Source organism: Ammospiza caudacuta, chromosome Z (genome assembly GCF_027887145.1).
Source record: "Ammospiza caudacuta isolate bAmmCau1 chromosome Z, bAmmCau1.pri, whole genome shotgun sequence".
NCBI classification, from domain to species: Eukaryota; Metazoa; Chordata; class Aves; order Passeriformes; family Passerellidae; genus Ammospiza; species Ammospiza caudacuta.
The window spans coordinates 34,298,707-34,321,599 of NC_080632.1; the positions used below are offsets into that span (position 1 = coordinate 34,298,707).

At 35.5% G+C, this 22,893-nt stretch overlaps 1 protein-coding gene across 2 annotated transcripts; it reads right to left on the minus strand.

Annotated features, from left to right (window-relative positions):
• Window positions 1–732: 732 nt before the first annotated feature.
• On the minus strand, window positions 733–22,254 carry LOC131571242 (long-chain fatty acid transport protein 6-like). 2 transcript variants are annotated; one of them, XM_058823885.1, is made up of 12 exons: window positions 22,024–22,254; window positions 21,388–21,435; window positions 17,380–17,769; window positions 16,213–16,425; window positions 15,272–15,430; window positions 13,479–13,603; window positions 10,025–10,219; window positions 8,529–8,619; window positions 6,083–6,281; window positions 5,657–5,754; window positions 3,716–3,846; window positions 733–1,447 (listed from the first exon to the last, which is right to left on the minus strand). In XM_058823885.1, the coding sequence occupies exons 2-12, from the start codon at window positions 21,407–21,409 to the stop codon at window positions 1,271–1,273; spliced, it is 1,800 nt and encodes a 599-aa protein (XP_058679868.1). In that variant the 5' UTR covers window positions 21,410–21,435; window positions 22,024–22,254; the 3' UTR covers window positions 733–1,270. The 2 variants fall into 2 exon arrangements, with proteins under 2 accessions (XP_058679868.1, XP_058679867.1); XM_058823884.1 differs by having other exon boundaries at window positions 17,380–17,865.
• Window positions 22,255–22,893: the final 639 nt, after the last annotated feature.

Below are 22,893 nucleotides of genomic sequence, written 5' to 3' on the forward strand. Positions count from 1 at the left end.
GGCAGAGGATCTTGAGAGATACATGGTGTCACCAAGGGGTTTGGACCTTTGTGATCAAAACAGAGTTCCTTTGTTAGTTAAATTGTTCCTTACCTTAGGTGATGGGCTCCTGTGGTGTGGGGCTGCTGGTGTCCTGTGCTCTACAAGGCACCAAAGGTGTTTGGGTCAGTTGCCATGCATCACTGCATTATGGCAGAGGTAGCAGAGTTAGCAGTGGTAGTAATAGCCCATACTGAAAACTGAGAAAAAATAAGTCTTATGCTTGGGGAAATCATGCAAGTCTGTAAGGCTCTAACTGGGATGAGCATTAGCTTTATTGTACAGGTATTTTATTAATCCGGGCAAAAGGTCACACAAGTTCAGGGAATTGTACAGGAGGGAAGTTTTCCCTCATGTAAGTGAAGACTTGTTTGATTTTTAAATGAAACCAGATAGGTATACTCAAGGAAAGTACATCCAGCAGGTATGCTAATGTTATATTCTCTGATTTGATTCTGCCTTTGAAACTTTCTAGCTCTTTTTAAGAGTTTCTAGATGTTCAAGTAAAACCTAGAAGCTATAGTAAATTTTGTCCCATTTTCATGAGAATTCAGCTTCAGGAATATGACAACTGGTAAGTTAAAAAAGAGATAGTGTACCATTGAGTGTGAATTTTTGCAAATAATCTGTGTTCTGGTGTAAATTGTGGAAAATAATGTACACTAAATACTACAAATATATTTCATCACTGAATGTTTATTTTCCATAAAAGTCTGAAGTAGAGCATCACATAAAATACTACAATTAAATATTACATTGTATAATTGTCAAATATTGAACTCAGATCTACATACAGTGCTTGTGCAGTATTTTGCTTATGTTTCTGATGGCTCACTTTATTAATGCCTAGGACATTATTGATCTAATTATTTATTAATTTTAAAAGCAGAGTCAGAATAAAATGTACGTGTGTAAAATATTCAGCTAGTTTAAGATAATGGTGGCTCAGACAAAAATAATTTGAATCAGTGAGAAATGTGAAATAAAAATTTGCATATGTAAGCCCATGTGTGAGGAAATTATATGAGCAGATGCAGTGCAGCCTACACAATGCACATAACTAGGTGTTGTTATGTGTCTGTATCTTTGGAAGTGACCAATTTTAATACCATAAGATTAATTTTAATACCTTGTGTTTTTAAAACAAATACTGCATAGTGACTCCTCCTGAAGTGGTTTCAGGAGTATATCTGAAATTTTCTGTATTATAGATTAATTTTATTTCTATGCTTTATAGACGTATTTCACCAGAAACCACCTTCTGGTATTTCTCTCTTGTCAAAGGAATATAAGAATGTGCAGGTTCATACATGAAATACAGAGGTTCGGATATAATTTCTGGATTAAATCCTTCATTTGCCAGATGTGTTTTCTGATGCTTGAAAGTTGCAGTAGTTTGCATAACATCCTATGAAAGAAATAATTCAAATAAGGCGCAATATTCCGTTTCAGTCTATATGAGTGAAATTATGATGTACTTACTGAATAAAATAGATCATACAATTTACTATACAATTTCTTCAGTTAAACAATTATCAGATTCCCAAGTGCAGTGAAATCCAAATCTAAATCTAAATCTAAATCTAAATCTAAATCTAAATTAATATTTTTTTCTTATTAATTTTCCTGCTAAAGCAACACACAAGATAGTAAGTTTCTGTTTCAATATATGCAATTTTCTTTTAACTTTCCTTAGGGCAGTCCACCACAAAATCAGTAGAGTATGGAACAAGTGGTTCACTCTGCAAAGAGCTGACTGATTTTGTGGTATTGGCTCTCTTCTGATTTCCTACTGCTAAACTTAATTTAAAACATTAAACCTGACAATGTTAAATGCCCTCTTGTCTTATTTGCGTGCATAAGGAGTTTCTATACAGCAATTATTAAAATGCCAATTCATGAACAAGTTGTTCTGCACACAATGGTTGGGGTATTTGAGCAGAAGTGGTAGATAAATAATTCGCCTTTCAAATGTTGTTTACATGTAGAGAAAAGTTTAAAACAGACTGTTCTCAAGCATTGTTATTACTTATATGTGTTTTCAATACAGTGAACATTTCGTTTTAGTTCCCATGCTGAAAAGATCCACTTTTTAGTTCTTGTTGGAAGGAAGTTAAAAAAACTCAGGTGGAAAACATAACAGAGCCCTGGAGTCCCCTGGGTTTTTGCATCCTTGTCCCCATGCCTCTGCTATTCTTTTAGAATCAAGTGGAAGATACTGAGAACAGAAAATCAGTCTGTCTGATTTGCACAAAACCAGTCAACCATAATTGCAAGTTATATTAGAAAAAGCCTACATAAGGACTACTGAAAATTTTTCAAGAATGATTTTGGTTTTAATCCAATTTTGCATGAGAATTTCAAGTATTTGTCACTGTTGATTAGGGTGACCTCTTTCTCAGGACCTAGAAAAGGGAATAAATTTTCTTCCAAACAGAAAATTGTGAGTTCAGCATATACTGAAGTATGCTGCTATACTCCCCTAAGACATTTTATAAAGCAACAAAAATTTTTTCTCATTTTGATTTTTTTAAATTGAAGTTATTTCCTTTAATAAAAATTTGCACACATGTAAATATCAGTTAATTAGTACTGCTAGAAACTTTGTTTACTTTGGCTCCTCCTCAGCTACCTAAAAAAAGATTTAGTCAGAGAACAAATAAATGCAAACAGGTTGGTTCCACACATATAAACCTTAGAGCACTGTATAGATTTGCTCAATCTAGTGGAACTCTAAAGACAGATCTGTTCCAAAAGCTTTTCCCAGAAGACACCAGATATGTCCTGAAGCCCCACAGATAATATAACCTATGCTTACTGCATGTGAAGGTACATTTACTTAGTACAGTAATCTGTTAGTGAAAAAAAAAGTTTTCTCAATCTATAAATTCTTCAATTTAAACCTTTTTGACTATTTATCAGTACTTAGGGAAAAGTAAAACTGCCTCTCAGCATCCCCTAACAGCAGAAAACTGTGAGCTACAAACTTTGAGATGATGCAATGTGGAGCCTTTTCCTACCCTCTGCAGTTCATGCTCTCCTGCTTGGTGGCAGATCAGCCTGTGGGGTGCTCACAAGGGGTGCAATCCTTGTATTTGAAGGTGGATGTTAAAAAAAGAATGGTATCCCCGTTCTGCTTTTGTTCTTTAAAACATATGAATGCATTTTAAGTCTCACATTAGGAAATCTCCATAAAACTTTTATTATCTGTTGTAAATAACCCAGTATTTCCTTGGTGCCTTGTCAGTAATAGTGGATAATAATCACTTCAAGGACAGCCACATCAGGAAAAGGTTTGAAATGGATCATGTCACCCCGTTGTAAGAAGAACTCTTATGAGTAAGGCTACACATATCTTTGCTTAGTCTTCTATTGACTAGAAGAAGACACTGGTTAAAGAACTTTGAAGCAAAATCCAACAGCAAAGTTACTAATCCCATCTAGGATTCTTAGGTATGGATGGATCCATAACACAAAACAGAAACATAATTCATCATATATTTGCTAAAATTCATCATAATAACAATCATAGGAACAGTAATTTAGGGTACTATTTCCTTTTGTTTTCAATTACTTGAACTGTTTGTAAAATGCATTCTGCATTCCATGGTTGAAGTGACTAATTTTCAAGTCAGACAGAAGATAAATACAAGTGGCAGACACCTTATTGTCTTACCATGATTCTCACAAAGCGTGGTTGGGCATAACTTGGAAGGAAGGCCTCAACATGCTTATAAAGTCTTTCTCCATTAAAGTTGTGGTAACGTTTAAGCACAATAGCTGCCATCCCTGTTCTTCCTTCATAATCTAAAAAAAATTGAAAAATAGTATGACAAGTAAGAGCATATATGAACGTTTTGTAACATTTGGGGGTATTCAATAATATTTAGAACAAGTAAATTGATATTGTGATATATCCATCTTGTTTTCTCAGACATCACTGAGTATAAAGTATATGATATTTTATTCATTAGGTTTATGATATTTTATTACTTTACTTATTTTATTTATACATGGTATTTGAGAACTTTAAAAGTTACTTTCAGTGAGTTTATTCAATTAAAAAAATGTCACTGATGTCTTTTTATTGGGAATTCTCTGTAGCTGGAACTGCCTGCTAGGTTTTATTCCTACCTGAACACTGGTAATATGATGACTAATTAAATCAGAGGGAGCATTAAGTAAAAAGAGAACCTGAATACAACCATACAAAGACTAATGGATATGAACATGTATAAGACTTTACTTGTTCTATATAAAGTTAAATGCCTATTGTACACTGTAAAGGCAGTGCTGAGTGCTTTGTACTCTGTCCCACAGACAAATTTGTGACAAAAAAGGTAAGTGATTCCTAGTAAATTACAGGCATCAAATTATGTTTGACATGCAAACTGAAACAAAACCCTTTTCAAAATTATGTACCAGACATAGTTCCTGCATTCTATTTATTGAAACACAAGAAAAAAATTTAAGAGGAGAAAATATCTGAGTTGGAAGAAATCAACTGCCACAGTTAAACCTGTTCAGAAAAAATGAGCAGCCTTGAGGTCTGCCTAAAGGCACTGGAAAGAAAAAATATGGGTATTCCTTTTCCTGAAAATGAATCTGCTGTTACTGAACTGGTGATATGCTGTGAAGTTTGTTATTTGAGACTCAAGTCAATACAGAAATATGGAAGACCATGCTGTCTAGATGTTATTGACACTGCAAGCAAAAATTGATGTGAATCTTGAGGCATTTTTTTATGTGCTATTTACTGCCTGAGGTAGCAATAACCCTTTCGAGGAGCCCCCATCAACTCCAGCTGCAGATGATAATGAGAGATGGTTTGAATATTAGACCACAATTTTATTTGCATGCACTGCATGACTGCCACCTGCTGATCAACCATTCAGATGATGGCCTTTTAATTTTATTTTTATGTATCCTCTTTCCTTGAACCCATTGTGTTTCCCATCTCTGAGTGCTATCTCTTGACAGCTTCTTCTTCATGTGACTAGTTTCTTTTAATACTAGACTTTAGTTGCCTCCAAAGGAAATAATGAACAGTTACTCGGCATCACAAAATGTTTGTCTTCCTCACCTGTTTCTTCAATGGCGTCATCTTCTGAGAATTTTTAAAATTTTGTAATTTGGTTTCCTACAGCTTTTCAGCATGATATTTTATATTTTTATGAAGCATCATATGTGATTGAGAACATTCCAATTACAAAAAAATCTATGTGTTCTTGGACAGTACTCATAAGATAGTGGTTTCAGACGTTATCTTTTAATATACTCTATCTTACCATTTTTCAGATGAAAGCCTGTAGCCTAAGAGAAGTCTTGCGTAGTTCATAACTTTGTATTTCTCGCTTCATATGTCTCAATTCTGTTAAAATTTTTAATTTATCCAGATTTTTCTTCCATTCATTACAAAATTTCAGCATGTCATGTTTATTAAATGCAGCATTTTACTGTAACTGAAATTTCAAAAACTGTAGAAAAGCCTGAATTGACAAGCTGAAACTTCTTATATCCTTACATGTACTTGTGCATGAAGTTGCAAGAACAGAAAAGTTACAGTAAGAAATTACTCTCTTGCTTTTATGTTCTTAAACTATAGGAAATGTCTTACTTTTTACGCTTACACCATAAACATTAACTTCTTGGACAAAATCCATCATACCAATGACGTCTGCAACTTCTAAAGTAGCAACATTTTCTCCTTTCCACCTGTTGAAAAAATTTCTCATATTAATATAGATGTTAGCTTATACATGTTTTATTCTATACATGACAGAGGACTACTTTAAACGTGGGCGACATTCTTAACTGAAGAATCATTGCCTGGTTTAGTGCCGTCATATTTGAACACCCAGTGATACAAGAAGTGCCAAATTTGTTTAAACAAAATCACTAAGGATAGGAATCAAGTCCACCAAAGTGCACTCCAACATATTGGAATTTTTCAAAGTTGACATTCATCATGTCTGACCTGTGTCATCCAGGCATGCATCTGTGTGATTTCTTCCATGGATTTACTCTTAACTTTGTGCTGTACCTGAAAGTGTCTCCCACCCGGTCAGTGAAGTAGAGGAACCCATCCTCATCCATCACTAGGAGGTCCCCTGTGTCAAGATACACATCTCCTTCCACAAACACATTACGCAGGAGTTTCTTCTCTGAGGCTTCTTTATTTCCAACATATCCAGAAAATGGGCTATCCTCAGTAACTTGAAAAACTAGAAGACCAGGTTTACCTGCAGGCCATGAAAAGGGGAAACATGTACAGACATCTATATATATAGAGAGAGGGAGACATATATCTAAACATATATAGAGTGAGCTATTAGGAGCATAAATTATCATATTAAAAATCCTTTGGAAAGCCACGTCGGTTTTATGTGTCTTATTGCTACATTACCTTAGTTCTTCCCTGAACAGAAGAAATGGGTGAGTGGAAAAGGGAACATAATTTTGCGTCCTTCTCTTCCAAAAATCTGGACCACAGGGAAGAGATCTTTGGAGTGTGTTGTACATCACTTACCTGGTAAAAGCATTTACCCATTGAAAAGATGATTTATCATTGTGTATCCTTTATCTTTATGTCATTAGAAAAGGGTGATGGTAGTCAAACAATATGTGTAGAGGCAAAATATATAGTATCTAAGATTTTTGAGGGCTTTGAGGTTTTCCAGAGGATAGGGGTGCTACTGCCTTAGCACTGGTGTGCTGGTGTGACAAAACAAGTTGTAATCCACAATGTGTGCCCCTGATCATCACGGGGTCTCTGTGGTCTGAAGCATATCCCTACTGGGCATCACTCCTTGTTGCTGCCTAAGTCCTATTTAGAACAAGGACAAATCTTCCATTGACTGCACTGGAATTGATTCAGAATGCCCTTTAAACATGTTTCTTGTATTATTCTTTATCTGTGATAACTACTGGCTTTGTTCTCAATGTGCTCCTGAGATTTAAAGATAATTCCATCTTCGAAAAACATTTATTTTACTCCTTCAGAAGATGTCAGGAAATGTTTTCCAACAAATAATTTTCTTCATAGCCATATTTCTGCGTCCTAAATTTAATCCTCTTCATTTTTTTGAACACTCCATATGGAAAATAGAATGAAAGCTCATACTACCTTTCAGAAGAGGAGCTGGCATTGCTGCAAATACCATGCATAATTTATAACAAAAGAACAACCAAACAAAACAGAGTTGCTTTAACCCGTAGTCACTTTTACAGAAGGATTGTCCAGTCCGTTTTGTGAATTTACTGTCATTACTATCTCACATTGCATCCAGCAACAGCTTCAGAGTTACCTAAAAATTATGTGTAATCTCCAAAATTTTTCTAGTTGTGTCATGAAACTGGGAATTTTATCAATTTCACTGAGAACGCAATATTTTTTTGTGCACTTTCTAATATGACTGTAGTGAGGAAGCAAGCTCTTTTCAAGAAAAAAAAATCTTTTTCTTTATTTGGATATTGTCAGCAAATAATATTTTATCAGAAAAAAATAGAAGATTGCTACTTTTTTCTTCCAGTACTACTACCATAAAATAAAATAATAAAAATTATATCATATCATATTATATCAAGTTATATTATCAAATATAAGCAATAATAATTGCTGATTTGATGACCAGTACTACTGTGTGTCATTGAGATCTGACATTATCATAACCTGCTATCATTTAGGTCTTCCTCTTCTACCTTCATGATTTTTATCTCTATGATAATTAAATCTACATACTAAAACCAGTGATGTTAAAGACCTTTTCCCCACAACAGTTAACTTTGACGCAGATGGATTCATGCATGTGTACACAGGCACATGAATATTTGATGTGGCTTTGATAAATGCAGTGCTGTCTTTGGTGAGACTCAGTTTTGGGGATTTTTCCCAAGGATATTCTCAGCTAGGAGGCTACCTTATTTTCAGTCTGGGAGCTTCAACTCTTTGAGGTGGAGTATTCCATTTTAAGTAGGATTTTGGGAAATCTGTGAAACTCTAGGTACTAAAATGATAAATCTGGTTTTGTCACTAATCATAAAAATATGATCCACAATTTGAAATTTTTCTGTTCTTCATCAGAATTTTAAATCTGAAACTTAGAAAGCATCTTTAAACATCTGGCCTCAGAGCACAACATAGCTGGGAATTACTGTTTCTTTTTTTTTATTAAAAAAAAAAAAGAAGCACTAAAAAATCTGATTTTTCCAGGAATAGGAACAAGTTCTTCTCAAGTGAGAATAAAAATATTATGGGTCCCAAATATTACTAATGTTCTAATATTATTGTAATTTTTTATTTTGGGTTAATTTATAAATATTTGGATATATTATTGCATATATTAGCAACAGATCTCTGTTTGGATCTATTTTCCAATTTTTTCTATTTTCAAGTTCTAGGTGTATGTCAAAAATCTGTAGCTTACAGGAATTTCATCCTCTAAATTGAGTTATCTGTTAGTTAACAGATAACTAATATTTTTCCTTACCTATGGGTGCTTTCTTACACCTTCCATTTTCGTCTTTTATAAGTTCTTGTTTCCAGACATCATATTTCAACAACTCAAAAGAATGTAGAAACTAAAAAAAAAAAAGAAAAAAAGCACATAGGCATACTTAAAAACACCTCTTTCTTACTAATTTTCTAGATTGGATAAGAATTGCTTTGAATTAATGAATAGTCCCTATTGACTTTTGAAGACTTGAGACAGCCTGAAATAAACTGACAGTATTCTAAGAGGCAATTGTCAGAAAGTGTTCATATCATGATAAGCAACACTAAGAATACATATAAAGGTGAGTGTTCATCTCCTTTACTGATAAAAAGAAGCCCTTGTCTAAGAGTAGGGTCAGATTCAAATAATTTATACAAAGGATAAAGTGCCTTTGATCAAATTGTCAGTTTTGCTTTAAAACTGCCATCCATTTCTAATATTGCTGGAATGCAAATCAAGATGATTCTCTGACAAAAAAAAAAAATCCAAAATAAATTTACAGACATCTCAAAAATTACACCAGACAGATGCAAATGGAAACTTTCAACTTAATGACCTGATTAGTCTTTCCTGCCTCAATCCTCCATCCACGTGGTTAAGATTGCTAGAAGATTCAAAGTCTTGCAGAGTTGTTATCATCATCATGCCAAGGCATTTTTGGCATCTCAGATATAAAGCAGAAATCATTTGGAAGTCATTAATCTGGTCTTGATCTTAACTGATCTGAATCTTTAGTATTGTTTGAATACTATTTCATTGTTGTATAATGTTCATGAGTCACAGAAACTGTACAAATTGGAAAAGCATTTGAGACTGTCAGGGTGTTTTTATGGTAGAAACACTGAGAGTTTAAACAGTGGTTGTATTTGTAAAGGTATAGCTTAGATATTTTGAAATTAGTATTTTTCTCCTCTATTTGCTGAGAATTTTGATTTTTTTTTATATTGTTAATCTTATTTCAGAGAAAATGTGATGCTAGTTTTAATGAGTGAAGATGCAGCCAAAGAACAAATTTGCATAAGTTTGCTTTGGAATATCTATCTCCTGATTAATACAAAAAGTCAAATCAAAACTAGTTTCTGGCCTTATCATTTATTATATGTGAATTTTCAGGATGATTAGTAAGCAATTAATAAGAATTGTCATTACCCAGTCCTTTGGGTAGTCACTTCTATATAGACAGTTTGGGGTTTTTTAAATATATTTTAGGGGAAAAGTTGGGTACACAAGCTTCTATGTACTCATTGTGTATATTTACTGTGGCTTCAAAATACATGTACAGAGAATAGAGTCAAGGAAGTGGCTAAGAATAAGGCTTCTGTTTTCATGAACCAATTATTATTATTATTGTATCTGGAAAGAAGGAAGCATTTTCTTCCTTCCTGTTCTTTACGATTTCTGCCTTTCCCATGCCTTTTAAATTTTTTTAAAGTTATTGTATGGTTAATTGGTTGGTAGGTTTGTTGGTTGGTTGATTTGATAATCCTTACCTTTGAGAAGATGCCAGCACGGCCCACAGCTCCTATTTTATTAGTATAGTTCAGGAAACTAAGACTTCCTTCTGTGGACCCATAGAATTCAAATATTTTAACTGGGCCAAACCTCATCAGAAACTCTTTCCATACAGAAGGTCTAATACCATTTCCAAGGGCAATGCGCACCTCATGAACTCTGTCCTCTTCTTTCTGTGAACAGACACAAAAAGAAACATCCTGTAGCTGGGAAAAGTGGATCTAAATACCTAAAATTGACCTAGTACTTTCTAACAGAACAATTTTTATTTGTGAACTGCCACCTTGACTAAAATACTTCACCGTATGGGGTTTTTTGCTGTTGTTGTTGATTTTTTAAAAATAAAACAGAAAAGCAAAAGCAATCTTGATCTGAGGTTGAGGGGCTTTTGCAGGGTGAAAACTTTATTTCTGTAATTCTTTGAATTCTCACTTATGAACTCTATAAAGAGGACGTATATTGAAAAGTTTAAAAGATTTTAGCTGTAAATAAATGGATTTTAAGGAATTGCCATTTTCCATAGAATGGAAGTTCCTTTCCCACCAAAAAGAGAAGTTTTCCTGTATCAACAAAATCGTGCCTTAGAAAACACTTGTGATACACAAAAGTTGGTTCTTTTTGTAATGATACTTGGTAGAAAATTTTTCACATCTGCCATGTTACTTATGGAACCTGAAAAAGCAGCAGAATAACTCAAAGCTATAATAACTCATATTATTAGGTTCATTTTTAATCTTAAATCCAAATTCATCAAAAGATTATAATAAAATCTGCAGTCAAAATGTAGTTGTTAATGTGTTGTTTGTTACGTATTAGTGATGCAATTATTGTGGTAAACTATTCAAAAGTTTATTTGCATAAGTGCTTTTGGCATAGGAGCAGACTGCACAGCCCCCTGCCCATAGGACTGTGGTCAAGACTCTCAGAAGCCCTCACTTTTTTGGAGGTGTAGTTGGGATTGAGTAATTAAGTTACTGTTATGGCTAAATGTCAGCAGAAAATAAACTTATTTCAGGTCAACAGGAACGGTTTCTTCAAATCAAATAAATGGTTGGTTTGGTTTTGTTACAGCGTTATTCCAATCTTTAAAACTGTAAAATTATGTTTGATTTGTAAATAATATTAGGGTGATTTAAAGATGGAACTTTGCCTTGTAATTGCACTGAAATGTTTTAGCAGAGTCACAAACTTTTGACTTTCAAAAACATTCACATAAAATTGTTTTGTGAACTATGTATTAGCAGACAACTTCATTTGATCCAGAACTGCATTTTATGGCAGATAAATTATTTGCCACAACAGCATAACTGTAATGGAGACCAAACCTCACTGTTAAACACAGCAGTGAAACTGGAGTTTAATATTCCCTGCTTCTGCATAATCAAACGTGTTTTCTTTTGCAATTTTAATGGTAACTCTGAAGGAATAAATGTTTTTGGTCACATGTATGTAATCCAACTGAATTTTAAACCAGCTGGGACGCTGACTGGAAGACTTCCTTCATGCACAATGTTGTCCCTTCTTCAACACTTTGTCTTCAGGATGAAATGACGGGTTTTGATTTTTTCCCTAATGTATTTTGTGGTACTGTAAGACTTGAAGTAAAACTCAAGAGTTTGACAGATTACAAGCAATAGGAGAAACTGTTATTCTTACATTCTTATCTTGGTTCACGCCCGGTTCAACAGGTGTGATCTGCAACATTTTCCTGAACTACCTTGAATTTTAAATGTCTTTATTTAAAAGTTACATGGTTCTCTTTAAAAACATTCTTTGACATACTCAGTCACAGAGTTTCTGTCCACATGGAGAAATCCCCAAGTGCCTCCTAGTTTCCAAATCCATGCTGTTTCTCAGTTTGTGAGACCTGGCATGCTCAGTGAAAGGAGGGAAGGGCAGACACCCTGTGCCTGATGTAGAGCATACTCCAACAGGTCCAGCATGTTCAGTCCCAGACCTGAACCATACCAGACCTATTACCCTGCATGGGTTTCTTTCATAGCAGATGAACCTGTGTGATACAGTAGAGGTTAGATATTATATATGCATATAACATCTGGTTGTATGTTATATGTGGTCATAGCCTAGTAAGGTACGTGATGTTGACAGAGCTCCTGATGTACCTGATCCACTCCTGTTAGCAACCTCACCTCCCTCAACTCACCCAGGCCACCTCTGGTTTTCCCTCTTACCAGTTGCCAGTTAAGTATCTATTTGTTCTCTGTTAAATTTTTGTTATTGAGTCATGAAAATATAGTTCTCATTGCTTTTTCCTGCAGGAGAAACCTTTACACAACTGGTCTGGCCTAGCTAATTATTCCTTTTTGGTTTCCTGATCCATGGACTACTGATACAGTAGTTGCTGTTGGCCAGGCTTGAGTTGTGTTTCAGGCTTGTTTGTATAGGCTTGAGCTCTGGCCAACAGCTATCCTTCTTGTACCCTTTAGTACTTTTTGTCTTTGATCCCTCTCCTACATCCAGACCACCCAATAATAAGATTCTGTTCAAACCAGCTGGAGAATTCTTTCAGATATTTTCTTGTTCCTAGTCCTTGCATTAATCTCTGACCAATACCATTGGAGATCATTTGAACTTTGTGCTTGAACATGAGGTTTTCTGAGGTATGTAGGAATACTTCTTGTCACCTCCCTTCAGTAATATCCTAACTATCAAGCATAAAATTTAAAAAGTTAACCGAGCTGTCCCAAAAATTAACCAAGCTATCATTGAGAAGTGAGAGTTGCTACTTAGTAAGCATTTTCAGACTTGTCACTGTTTGGTGACATTTTAATTTTTTCCAAACCTGGTCATGATCTTTAGGACTGTTATCTCAGGGGGGTTGCACCATACTGTTAGTACTTTGGCTTCATGGAGATATATCCATCATCTGATATACAGGCATGTAAGAGAGTGTGCCTTTGGAAGACCTCTAAGAAAAAGACTTAATAAAAACTCATTCATTAGTTTCAAAGTTAAAAATTAACTATCATCCATTAAATACTGAACATACTAGGTCACTCTTGATAAACAATTACTTTGGAGCAGAGCACTGAAATTGTTAAATCATTCAATCTGGTATGAACTCTTTTTGGTCATTGTGAATGCTGAAGCTTTTACAGCTTACACCTTTTCCTGACTGACCTGTTGTGACCTGCTGGTCACTCAGATGAAAAGCCAACAAGCCTGGCTTTGCAGAGGCACTTCTGTGAGTGTCGGGGTACGTGTCCTGTCCTGCCAGGCTCGTTCCTTTGTCACCACTGCACTTGCTGGTGTAAACTTGATTGCTATTGGTAATAGCAATGAACACAAGACACAAGGACCGCTGTAAAAAGCTATCAAACATTGAAAATACTACATTGTTCAGAAATCAGTGAATCCATCTAACTTTCAGATTTGCTATGTCTTAAAGCTGCATTTGCAAATGGAACTTACACAGGGCTGATTGCAGAGATAGCGGCAAAGTTCTCCTATATATAAAAACATGGTAACATTGTATTTCCTACAGTCATTCCAAAAGTCTCTCGCAGAAAATTTCTTCTTCAAAACACAGGTCGCTCCTATGTGATGAAAACAGGTAAGAAATTTCAAAATAACCTTTAAAATAAACCACTTGTCTTCTACCACTATTGTAACAAAAAAAAAAAAAAAAAAAAAAAAAAAAAAAAAAAAGAAAGAAAGAAAAAACTTGTCATTCTCTTAATTCAGTTAATGATAAATTCAGCTAATTAAATAAATTGTAAGCTATTTCCAACAGGATCCATCTGTTAAATGAAACTTGCACAACTAAGCCTTGTTTCTTTTTACGAGTAGTAACTAAAACCTTAGAGTAACAGAAGCAACAAAAGCAAATCTTTTAATGATCATTCATTGTTAGGAATAGCCTAAACATTTTGTTTCTGTCTTGATCATGAGCTAGTTTAACTCCAAAAAAAGATCTTGGTATGGGGAAAATTGTTGCTCGCAGCTTCTCTATTTGTGTGACAAGTGGTGAAAAGGAAACAGGCTGTCTTTGTTGTTTCCCTTTCATTCCCCTTTTTCTGTTCCTTGACAACTGAGAATCAAAACTATTTTCTTTTCTGTGACCCTGATGTTCTTTTAGAGCTTTCAATTTCAAAAGCCACTTCATTCTACCCTCTCATATCTGCCACCCTATCACTTCCTAAGTGTTGTAAGTCAAAAATTTACAAATTTCTATCTTTTCAAAATTTTCTTTTTGCCCAAGTCGTCTTTGTCCTGTATGACATTTCCCAGGGTCTTCCAAATTTTGAATACCTTTCTATTCCTCTTTTTCCCTCTTGCCTGTTCCTCCCTGATCTTGAAACCTTTCAGAGCTCTTCAGCTTCACCCTCCTCAAAGCTTTGTCATTCAAATCCCAGACTCCCAGATCTCTATCTAAACACCTAAAAAAGACATTACCCTACATTTTCTGTCCCAAGAAAATTCATAGCCTCAAACCTCTTCACACACTCATTTTCTCATCCCCTTTGTGTTTCTGTTAAGCAGAAGCAGTCTTGCCAGCAGTTACTGTGAGCCATCATGCCTGCCTGCCTTGTTCCTGAATAAACCAAACAGTGAAATGTCTTTTAAAGCACTCCAGTTATATACTTAGCGTGCCAAAACCCAGCATCTAGGCAAGACTCTAATGATAGAAAATGAGGATGTACCTGGCAAATATCTGGTTGATAGCTCTCTACAAATAACTCCCATTATCAAATTTAGAAGGGGAGATTTTGTCCTTTTTCATGTTTTTCACTTTGAGATGATGAATCTAACTCTGTAGGTCTTACTCAAATAAGAGACTGAAAAAGCTCCACAACACATTTAGTCAATCTTATTCAGAAGGTTGGGCTTCCACAATGCATTTGTATCTTCTGACACTACAAATCAACCACAGATGCCTGTGTGAATGCCTTTACAGACTTTTGGCATAGGGTAGGAGGATGATTTCAGGTTAAACCTACAGAATATATGCAGTGATGCTAACAATACACAGACCTCAAGTCATTTTATGCTGGATTTATACAATTATTAGTGTATGTTCTAAGCTTCAAAACTGTGCATATACCTTAGATATTGTCCGCAAATGGGGGAGATGATAAAAATGATAAAATTACAACAAATTTTTGGTAAACATAATATTTGAGTTACCAAGCACTTATTCACCTAATATTAAGATGTTATAGCCTTGTCAAGTTAATGGAACTTCACTAGAAGGTAAATATTACCTAACTGAATGCATCCACTGATGCCAAGAAGAGAAGCACTGATGTGGTACAAGGGAAGAGTGACATATATAATATCCTGAGAAACTGCACCACACTGAGTCAATGCCAAGGAGGCAGCCAGAGTCCTGCGGTGAGTGATGATAGCAGCTTTTGGGAAACCTGTCAAAGGGAAAGAGCAAATAACTTCAATTGTATTGCATGCATTAATAATTTTGCTGAAGTAGAATTATGCTGGGAATGTACACGGAGAATTCTCTTCTTCTGAGTCTTTGTCCTATGCTTTGCTGTTTTATGAGTATATCCCCTTAGCCTCTCAGTTCCTTCACTCTTTCTGCCTGTAATTCTATTTAAACATAGAATTATAGAGTAGTTAGGGTTGGAAGGGATAATGTAAAATGTATTCCCAACCCCCCTGCCATGTCTGTTTCATTTGGGGGACAAAGTCCACGACCTTCACAGGCATGTGCAGGTCAAATATACATGCAGGTTTCCCTTGCCAGAAAGTGAGAATGGGGAAACCTCTGGAGAGCCACTGTCACTCAGCTTCTACTTGCAATACAAATAACTTCTATGAAGTTGTTTGGATTGACTAGTGGATGGATTTCCCCATTCTTCCACTCTAAAATTAACTCCTATTTCAGAATCATAAGCAGAGGTTCCACTGTTCTTCCTTTCTGAGCAACTCTTAGAGACTGACTTTGTTTGCTTTATATTCAAGAAATTAATTTCAGCCATGGAGTATTTATGTAGAAGTTCAGTAACTGAAATTACACTCTTATGTAATTTCAAAAACACTTTAAAGTATACTGTGCTTCTAAGTAAATCAATCCTCCCTGTCTTGAATTGGAAATTCAAGTTCTGTCTTTTTGTGTCTTTTTGCTTAATTTATACTGCCTTAATTTTCAGAGGTGCAGCTGTACTTTGTTAGTACATATCCTCACCTGTACTTCCCGATGTGAAGATATGCAGAGCTGTGTTTCTTGTGTCAGTGACAGCTCCAAGATGAGAAGGAACAGGATGATCAGGCACCTTGTCTAGTTTGTCTGGTAGGGTGTGAACATGCTGGAAAGGAGAACTGGCGCTCATCATCCAGACAGCAACATTATTTTCCAAGAGATTCAAAATAAATTCTTTCTCTATTGGTCCTAAACAATCTGCCAAGTTAAAACAAACAAAAAACACGTGGTAATTTTTAAAATAAATACAACTGCAGAACTGATTACTAGCATTGAAATGATATATCATACCACTGTATAAACCTACCACAGGCATAGGAGAGCAGACCTGCATACTGCACAGTGAAAAAATCATCGTGATGTTCAAGATTCCTATATTTCTCATGTGGCTTTTATTTTAATTGGTAAAACACCATGAACTTAGTTGATGATGCTAGTATATAAGATTTAATTTAATCACATTTGTTCCAAAAGTTGGTGCGTATACCAAATAGCAAACCCTCAAAGATTCATATGGAATTATGGTACTACTGCCAACCTGTACAAAAGATGAAAAAACAGGAGTAGAATATGCATAAATTGCCTAGTATTGCATAATGTGCCATAAACAGAGATGAAATTGCAGCTCCTTGCACTGTAATCTTTGCTTCAAGCAATGCTACCTCGGGATCGCTACTTAAAGTAGTTATAAAGTAACATAAATTTTTATGCAGGTATTTTGACCTGAAGGAAATCACAAAGGGAATCTGTGTCTTCCTGTAGTAAGTGAAGTTTTATATAAGCCACATAAACGAATAAATAAAAATGGAAATCAAATTATGCTAAAGTATCTTCCAAGGCTGTTTTCTTGCTGATGCATGATTATTGCTGCTGATACCTTGTCCTTGGAGAATTTCAGATTTAAGCTTTTAATTCTACTAATTAATTGCATGGGATTTATACTCTTGAAATGTAGACATTATCTCTTTTCTCTCCTTTTTAGACAACACTATCTCTTTCCTTAATTAATTATTCCCCTCCTTTTCTTCCCCTCTTTTAAGTGTGTGTATATATAAAGAGCTTGCAGCTCTGAAGGGCTCTGATTTCCTATGTTTGATAAAAGCAGGAAACAGTAGAAAGTGAGCAGTAAGTGAAACACAACACAGAACTTACCTTCTCCTACGACCAGAGCTTTTGCTGCGCATGTATTAATGCAGTGCAGGAGAGATCTTGAGCGGATATTGACGTTGAGAAAGGCCACGACGAAGCCCAGCTTGGCTAGCCCGAACCAGACATGGATGAAGTCAGGTCCATTACCCATCAGCAGGGCCACAGTGTCACCTTTTCTCAGATTCCCATAGTGCAGGAAGGCCTGTGCTACCCTGTTGCTCCTCCTCTCCACATCCTGATAAGTGTACACTGTCCCTTCATAGATAAGGAATGGCTTGTGGGGATTTTTTTCCACTGATTGCCTGAAAAGGTCAGTTATGGAGAGAATTCCATTTTTTGCCCACTTTTTTACTGTTGCCTTTGACCTCTTCCGTCTCAAGAAATAGATCAGGTCTGCCCAGAAATAGGGGAGAAAGATCTTCAGAGAGACACACAGCACCAATATTCCTCCAGCAACTGTTGAAATCCACGTGTATAACATGCTTGGAGCTGGGCAATAATAGATTTAGTCATCTCAGATGCATAAAATACATGCATTTTAATAATTTACACTGAGTTTTATGACACAGAATGAAAGTTAACAAGGTAATTACAATTCCAGCAGTTAATTTGAGAACTGTTAAAATACCTTATTGGGATTTACTAGAATAAAAAGATCCACAAAAGAGAAGAAGGGAGTTAAGAGTAAATAAAGGATTGCGCAGGATTTTTAACTTGTAATCAAAACTATGTCTAGATTTTTTTACTGTCCCATGGCAAATCCTAAAAAAAGGTGGAAACAAACATGTCAGGCATATACTATCATATGTATAGCATGAAAGTTTGTTATGTGCCATATACCTGTAAGATGCACCAAATGTTGTTCTTTGCTGCCTAAGTTGTATTTTCTGGTGTGACAGAATTTGAGACCATTTGAGACCAAAAGTTTAAACAGTCTGATCAACAGACTGAACATACACAAATTGCAGGCACCATACTCTGAAACTTCTTCATCTACTGAAGTATCCAGTTTTCACCACAGGATTTTCTGGCATTAGCAATAACTGGTGAATAATAACTTTGCAATATTTATATTATTTACATTACTTACAATAGCATCCTGCAGTCTCAAAAAAAATCGTGCACAAACACAAGCTGATGTTTGGAAAACAACCTTTGTAGCATAAAAATTATTAATTCTGTAAGGTATTTCAGGCAAAAATTAGTTGTTGTATTTTCAAACAGTCATAGGGGAGAAGTTTTGAAGATCATACAAAATCCTTTGAACATAATATTGATAGCATTGACCAGTCTCCTTTTTAAAGTTTCAGCCATGATTACTACAAATATTTGAAATGTCTTATGTGACAATTTATGATTCAGCAATACTTCAGCAATCTGAGAAGCTTTTCTAAATGGGATGACCTCCACCCTGTAGTTTAGAAATATCTTACTGACAAGCTGTACTTTTGTTATATTCCTCAAGCTTGTTTACATTTTAAACAATATTCAATTAATATACTTGTAAAATTCAGGGGAATTCTTGCAGAAAGCAGGATCTTGTATGCATCATAAAGTATATGAAATGTATTGTTAAAAGAGCAGCTTAGAAATTAAAGCATCAGGCATTAATTGCACATAAACATACAAATGAAGTTAAAGCATGTGAGGTACAATGTTTTAATGTTCTAAACAAAAATTCTAAACCCATCAATTTCTGAAGTCTTCAATTTGTAAAGAGACATTTTTAGTTACCTTGAAATCTTCTTGATTACACTGTGTTACCTCTCTGGCCAAATGTCTCATCTTTCTATGTTAAGAAACAATTGAAGTAGCTGCAAGTTTATTCTTCCAATAGATGTGCCATTAAAAGGCCCTCTGTTTTAGCTCATATGGCTCCTTTACTGCCTTTCTGCCTTTCTCAGAATGTTATTGTTTAATGGCCAAGGGCACAAACAGAAGACCTCCTGAGTGCCATGGCTTGTCTATGACTTGGAAACCTTTGCTCAGCTTTCTTTGCCACATGCAAGCATGCAAGATTCACTGAAATGAATCAACCAGTAAATTTCACTCCAGGTAAAGTCCAATTGGCAGACTTCATAAACTGAACCAATAAACCCATAATCTTAAGAGAAAATAAGTAAAAGGGATGATGATGTTAGACTAGGTTTCAGCCCTAGCTTTCTTTTAGCATTCTTATATTACTTCTATTACCAAAATAGTCATGGTCTATAAGTAAGAACTCAAAGTAAAAATAGAGGGAAAAATAAGCAGGCTAAAGGGAAAATAATTTAGTCCTCAAAGCTGTGTCAGGATTAGTTTTGGTTCACCCTTTTCACACTTGAATGTGATTGGAAAGGCCCTTGTTTTAGAATTGTTAGCTCAAAATAATGTTTATGGAGCAGAAACTAAAGAAAATTAAAGGGAAAAACATAGAACATATAGAAAAGGAATGAATTTTAGGAAAGATTGACTATTGTGAAAGAGGGTGCATCTCTCTGAGAGAGATTACAGTCCCACAGCCAGCTGCAGTGCAGGAGTCATACTGTTGTCACCTGCTGTATGCCTGGAATGAAAAGCCTGATGCTTGCTTTTGACTGCAGTATTCTGGCAATACAACCAAGCTTGCTTTTGATTATTGCTTGAAAGGTTTGTCCAAAGCATTCACAAAAGTACGTGCACAGAAAGTTAAATTACACTCCAAATGAAGGGGCTGCTCAGAAAAAGGAAATGTTTTCTCAAATTTAGACAAAATTCATAACACTTTTGAAAAAAAAATCACACACTGTAAATGCAAACCAGTTGTTTCCAAGGAGGAATTAAATGCATGCTTAACTTGCAGTCTAACCAAACCTTTTGTATCCTTCTCACAATATCAGGTACTAAGTTACTGTCAAGTTCCAGCATGGTTTGCTTGTTTGGTGTATTTGGGTTTTTTAGAGGCTGTCTGTCAAAGTATGAAATCTTATTGTGTTTTCTCTTGTTTGCGTTATTTTCACCAAGTTTCCATGAAGTGGAGTTTTTTTGCACATGTATTGAGATTTTTATCTCAGCATGGTCAGAAATAAACCTAGTCCAATAAGTCCATAAAGAATTACAGAATCATAGACGGTTTGGGTTGGAAGGGACCTAATTTCAGCCTCCCTGCCAAGGACCACCTCACACTGGACCAGGTTGCTCGGAGCTCCATCCAGCCTTGGATGCTCTAAGATATTTTCTCATGTTGTCTTTGGTAAATTTACTCTGAAGTCTTGGAAAGAGCATTTGAGCAATTATCTTAAAATAACTCGATTAATTCCTTTAGCCTGATTTTAATTAATGTGCAGTTTGGTTATTTCCAGTCCTTAGTCTTAATCTGTTTATCTGTTGAGAGCATTCTATGCCAAAGAAGTATTAATCCAATGGAAACTGACTGCCAGCTCTTCTCAGTTGGAACTCCCTTTCTCTTTGCCTGGTTCTGATGGGGCGTTATTCTGTTAGAGAAAAGGAAAACAGGACAACAGAGTTGCCACCTGAGACACAGGCTACGACATGTCTGCAGCTTTGGTTGTGCAAGAAGGGCAGCTCTGGGAGACAAGGAATGTACTGGAGAGAGCAATAGCACAAAAATCATTCAGTGGTTTAAAGTTCAGCGAGACTATCCAGAGATGCTCTCCAGTCCCAGGGGAATGTGAACAGCCCTGTGTGTTGGCCTCTATGCCTTCATGTCCTAGCTCTCTTGGCCACCTGAGATGTCTCTGAAATACCTGAGAAACAGACCTTCTGTAACTGCCCTCATAGTTAATGCTACAATGACCTTAAATATGCTTACAAGACTTTCTTTCGTATGAGCTCTGCAAGATGGAAATAGTATTTTAAAAGACTTAGTGTTTTGAGCGATTGTCACACAACCTCTGTTTTAAAATTTGCAAGCACAAATTTTCAATTTAATTAATTGAAATGGGTAACCAAACTCACTAGGTTTGGTTTGTCATGGCTTTTTTTGTCCCATAGAGTCAGAAAGCAGGGAAAAGCAGGGTTTTGTTTACTTACTCTCTCTGGTTTCTTCGTCCATTTATTTTTTTCTTTTCAGCTGTTCCTCTGCAATCACAAGGATTGAAAACATCTTCTTTTAATGAGAACTGATATTTTAAAGTATTTATTAAGTATTCTTAACTGCCTTTTTAGAAAATGAAATAAAATTCAAAAGGAAGTAGTCAGTGGTATCAAAATACACAATGGACTATTTTTCATTATTTTCTGGCAACCACATGAATAATGACAAACAGGGAAGGATTCTAAATACAGAGAGCTCAAATATTTACCAAGAATTATGGTAAGAACTCTGTCTTCCAAGTAATCCATCAGCTTTGTTACAGTGAAACAACATGCTACCTTTGCTAAAAGCAACCTAACCAATAGGCAGCAAAATCTGAGTTTTGAAGATCACCATATAATTAGTAGGAATAGATAGAGATGCTTCTCTGATTGAAGCAGAGCTTCAGAAAATTTTAATGCAAGCAAACAAAACGATATCTCTGATTTGATTTCTGATGCATGCATGGGACATTGTTTTATGGAAAATAAGAAATTATCTTTAAATAGAAGCCAGTATTATAATTCAGCCAATTTTATACCCAGTTCTTTTTCTAGTATCTGAATGAGAAAGGAAAGTATTTGCTTACCAACCTTTTTTCCTGTGTATGCTGATTAACGTCCTGTATGCAATCAGTTAATTTCTGCCCCTGTGTGTCCCTTGCAGGAAGGTTGCATGGGTTGTCTGAAAACGTTTGTTTAGTCAGAGCAGATGTTCTCTTGAAGCTCCACACCTAGAGTGTGTTACTGGTGACTGCGGGCCTAGACACACAGGGAAAGACTCCTTTCTGTCCCCTGCATATCACAGGTCCCCAGATCTGTAGCTCCTTGCCTTGCAGCTGCGTTGGAGCATGTGAGTGGAAGGGAATTGGACACTGCATTTTGGAACAAAGTGTATTTGCTGTCTGTATTGAGAGTTAATTGTTAAAAGATTAAGAAGTCAATTATGCACTGCTGGTTTATATGCTTAAAAGGACGATAAGCAGCAAGACATAGGGTTGTACTGAGGGAAAGGACTAATCTGTTGAAATTACTGTTTCAGTGCAATAGAAACAACTTAGTGATGTTTCCATATGCTCCTAAATACAGTATATACAGTACACAGCAAACATGGCAGTACCGTTGTCAGCATTGTCACGTAGTCTATGCAACAGGAACAAAAGCCTTTTATGATTAACACATTTTTAGAGTTTAGTCATACAAATATACAAAAAATCTGTTTACATTCTTATTATACAATGTAAATGCTGAAAAAGGACACTATATTTGTGGCAGTGGCAGTGCACTTGATTGAGGAAGTAGATAAGGTTACATTAATGAAAACATACATACTGTTGACTGACTGTTTAAATCATGTGGACCAACCTCCTAATTTTTGAAACTCAAAAGTACAAGCTAGACAGCTTTTTAAAAGGTTGTTGAATACATGTGGATGGCTCGATTCCTGTGTGTGTATTTTAAACT